This window comes from Etheostoma cragini, chromosome 6 (assembly GCF_013103735.1).
Source record: "Etheostoma cragini isolate CJK2018 chromosome 6, CSU_Ecrag_1.0, whole genome shotgun sequence".
NCBI lineage: Eukaryota > Metazoa > Chordata > Actinopteri > Perciformes > Percidae > Etheostoma > Etheostoma cragini.
Window position 1 is genome coordinate 15,960,114 of NC_048412.1, and position 4,254 is coordinate 15,964,367.

Genomic DNA, 4,254 nt, shown 5'->3' on the forward strand with positions numbered 1-4,254 from the left:
GATGGTGCCAACAACACTCTAATGTAAATAAGTTAATGTTAATGCACTAGGCAGCACATGGGGTGCAGCCGGCCACATGTGTGACCCAGACTAATAGAGACAACTTGTGGGCAGATGCAGAATGGCAAGTTTGGAGCCATTTCCCAATTACTTTTTGCATCCACAATTCCTCTCCTTGAGTCCTCTCCTTGTGTCTTTGTCCCGCCCAAAGGAGATTTGAGCAAACAATGACATTTTCCTTTGTTTGTACCCTTCGTTTACATGCAAACGGAGAATTCACCACTGAAAAAGAGTCTTTCTAAAACTACATTTTTGAAACTTTCGTTTGCACGTTTGCATGTAAACTGAGACATGCGGAGGTTTAGGCAGCCAAGGAAGTGAGGAAGAGAAGAGAGATTTATATATTGTATTATACCCAGTAAATACTAATAGAATAGCTTTGTGGGCTATTTTAGTAAAACTTAAACAAAGAACTATATAAATATTAACAGTAGGCTAGACTACATTTTGTACACACAAACTCTATCTATCTCATTAATGTGTGGATCGGCTCATCATCTGAAACCGCATGTAAGCTTAAAATAATCCACCCTCACCCACCTGAATAAAATATTTTCTCCAATTTAGAGCCCTGAATGGGCACTTCACTGCCCCTCTACAGTCCCGCAGGCTACATTGCTTGTTAAATAATGTATTGTATTAATGAGTGTTTTCTATAAGCCAACTTGCTAAAATGATTAGAGGACAGACATTTACATGCACGCAGGAGCCTCACAACAGCTGAGACATTTAGCCTAAGCAGCAAAACTAACCGTAGTTCTAAACTTAACAGAGTAAACAGAACTAGACCTAAGCTTATGAAATACACAAAATTAAGTTAAGCTGCTGTTTCTCGAGCATCTCTTTTGGGACGCAAATGAAACAGTTTGACAGCAGCTCTGCTATGTTCACATTTAAGAGAATGTTAAAAATATTTTTTCTCGTTAATTGTGCATTATTTTACCTAGGTCTACCGCTATTAATCAGAAAAAAAATGTTGGCCTATATCATCCGACCGGGTCGACGATGGGGCCATGGATAAAACTCTTTTATTGCTCTTTCTCCCCCCCATCCCTTCTCTCTGTCTCTCCCTGTCTCTCTCTCTCCCTCTCTCTTTGTCTCTCTGCCACACTTCTTTATTTACATACCACGGGTGAAAAGACTTCTGCAGAGCATACATTGGTGTATCTTTGGTTGTAGCTCCTCCCGGGAGCCTCCTTACTCCTTGATGTGCATTATAGGAAATGTGACATCCTTCAACATGACCGATGGGAATGATTCATGGGTCACAAGCTGGGGAATTGTGGATCGAGGAGTCGAGGAGGTACAATTTTGTGAATTTGGAAAGGCCCCAGGAGAAGTTAGCATGTGCAACACAGAAATTAATCAGATGATCGAGATGCAGAGGAGGAGGATGGAGCAGCTGTGGTCATGACAGAGTCTCATGCTGTAAGAAAAAAATGCCCTTTTTTGCCCAAAGCAGAACATTTAGTCAGAGACATGTTGCTATCTAGCATTTAATAGCATTATTTGCACACACAATCTGCAACATTCCAAGCACTTTATTCTCCTATTACTAAATACTGTATATGCTGATGATTTAGCCTATTGCCTGTGTGTGTGTGTGTGTGTGTGTGTGTGTGTGTGTGTCAATTGCCCTGGAAAATAAATAAAACAACCAAGATACAATGTATTGTATGTACACTATGATCTTTAGAGATAAACTGCTTCCCCCCCTTTACCGGTCATGCTAAGCTAATTTCGGGCAAAATCAATACAACCCTCTTCCACCCCATTCACTTCCAGTTCTCCTCATTTCCAGCACCCAGGTTTCCTACATCAGAAGCCCCGCTTCACATCACATCCATCCAGATCTTCAGGCTCCCTTTATCCCTTCATATCCTCCAACAGTGTCTAGACTCCATCAGGGGGACATTCCTGGCTTCTATAGCCTTTTTAATTTAACATTGCGATGGAGTGTAATCGCCAAAGAACACATAACATATCAACCTATACAGAGCGGAAGCGATTTTTTTATCTAGTTCTTAATTATTTTAATAGCAAAGTCCTATTGCAAATTAAGATAACCACTTACAGAACAGCTTTTGATTGTTGTAGCAACAAGTTAAGATGCTACAGTAAATGCATTTTTTTCCAAAACAAAGTAAATGAAGTGTTTTTATGATGTAAAATGTAATATGGAGCGTTAAGTTGTTATTAAACACAATACAACGTTTTCAACTTTACTTTATAACAAACTGATTTGATCTTGCCTCAAATACAACTCACAAATAAGACCATTTGGAGATATGTGAAATGATACAGAAGGTGTAGCCATGCAAGAGGAGACATGCAGTATACAGTACTCACAACATGTACTGAGGTACAAACATATTATATAAAAGTAATATCTTTGGAAAAATCATTTACAGAAATTATACAGTACAATCTTGTTTTCATCTTCAGCTGGATTTAATATCACAAACTGTGGTTCAGTGACATGAAACCAAAGCATAAATTAACCTAAAATAGTAAGACTGCGGTCGTTCAACATCTGCAGCAAACCTCCAGACTGGATAAACTGATCAGGTGGAATAGGGCAGATTAATATTTTTTACCTGTTTTTTCACTTTTCAAAAGTTTAATTACAGGTTTTAATCTCTTGTTTGTCTTCTATCAGCAATCTTCCTGTGGTCTGGAACTCCAGTGCCCTCCAGTTGAGCACATTCCCTGGTGCAAAGTTTAGATGGTGCATGTAGTTCTGGATCTCACATGGGGAGAGGTTGTAGTCCCACATGTTGACATCAGACATCATTCCAACGAAACACTGTTTCTCGTCAAACCCCCCACCATGGCTATCCTGCTCCTGTAAATTTCAGACATTTGAGATATCAGCTATATTGTATAATGCCATGTGTCTTTCTTATGTATTGATTGAACACATACAGCAAATATGGAATATGACATTTGCGGAAAATATATACAATTTCCGCAATATATAATATTTGTAAAGACTGGTATTAATCTTCTCATCTAACTCCGAGAAAAATGCTTAAAATATATACCTGTCCTAAAACAATTATAATGGGCCCGCTGATGTTGGATCCAGAGCTGATGTACTTCCTACTTGAGGGCTTTCCATCTAGCCACAGTTGGCCCAGTCCAGACTCAGAATCCCATGTGGTACAAATTGAGTGCCACGTGTTCAATTTATAGTGCTGCTCTATAAAGACTTCAACTTTATTCTTGATATAATAATTATACGTATTGCCTGAATCACTGTTGAAAATCAGCAGTTCATTGTCAGAAGCAAGGTTGGCCAAAGAGAAAAGGCTATAATCTCTGCGGAGGTCTGTAAAGAACCTGTTGGAATTAAAACACATACAGTACATGATTATTTTTACCTCAGAGACGTAGTGGGTTGTATGAATCATTTTGCATCATCAACACTACCTGAGACAGACAGTTACAGCACTCAAAACCTGTCTTGATGTTGTCAGCCTCACATGAGCTGAGTCAGATGGTTCCGGAAAGGTGAACATTTTACCTGACAAATCTTTTTAAAAAAATTGAAAATTCGAAATCAGCATGTGAAAAGTAAATTATATAGTAAACCAACTAATTACACAATAGCCGAAATATACAATGAGTGGATTTGGATGTTTTGACATAGGACATACGCTGAAGATGAAAATCAATACCCTAGATTAATTGTGATTATCTCTGGAGCATGTTGAATTATGAATTATTAATGTATTTTTTACCTTGAGGAGAGGCAGCACACAATGTCAGCATCACACTTAGAAGAAACAACGCCATCTATTACAAAGATAAATGGAACAACAATAAAAACAATAATACATTCACTACCAGTGTGTCATAGACTGCAAATAAGTGTACTGTTTTCTAATCTATGTTAAATTCCTTTATTTTGCTACGTATATCATGCCTTGATTTTACCTTGAATCCTGTATCAGAATCTTGTTTGCACCAGTGTAGGCCTACGGGATTATGTGTTTTATACTTTGGCTGCTCCCTCATTGCGGTTATTAGCTGTTGTTTTTTCTTGTCTTCTTCCTTGTACGCAATTTATGGCTTCAGATTCCAGTAATTTGCAAATGTAGAATATTAACTGAGGGCTCCGAAACTGTCTTGTAAGGCATATTACACTTATCAAAATAGACTTTAAACTGCTAAGTCACTATACAAAATTAA

The 4,254-nt window shown here is 38.1% G+C and overlaps 1 protein-coding gene across 1 annotated transcript; it reads right to left on the reverse strand.

Annotated features, from left to right (window-relative positions):
* Positions 1-2,641: 2,641 nt before the first annotated feature.
* On the reverse strand, positions 2,642-4,047 carry LOC117946448 (C-reactive protein-like). The gene is made up of 5 exons (XM_034874612.1): positions 4,000-4,047; positions 3,804-3,858; positions 3,493-3,595; positions 3,105-3,402; positions 2,642-2,905 (listed from the first exon to the last, which is right to left on the reverse strand). Exons 2-5 carry the CDS (start codon positions 3,856-3,858, stop codon positions 2,681-2,683), a joined length of 681 nt encoding a protein of 226 aa, XP_034730503.1. The 5' UTR covers positions 4,000-4,047; the 3' UTR covers positions 2,642-2,680.
* Positions 4,048-4,254: the final 207 nt, after the last annotated feature.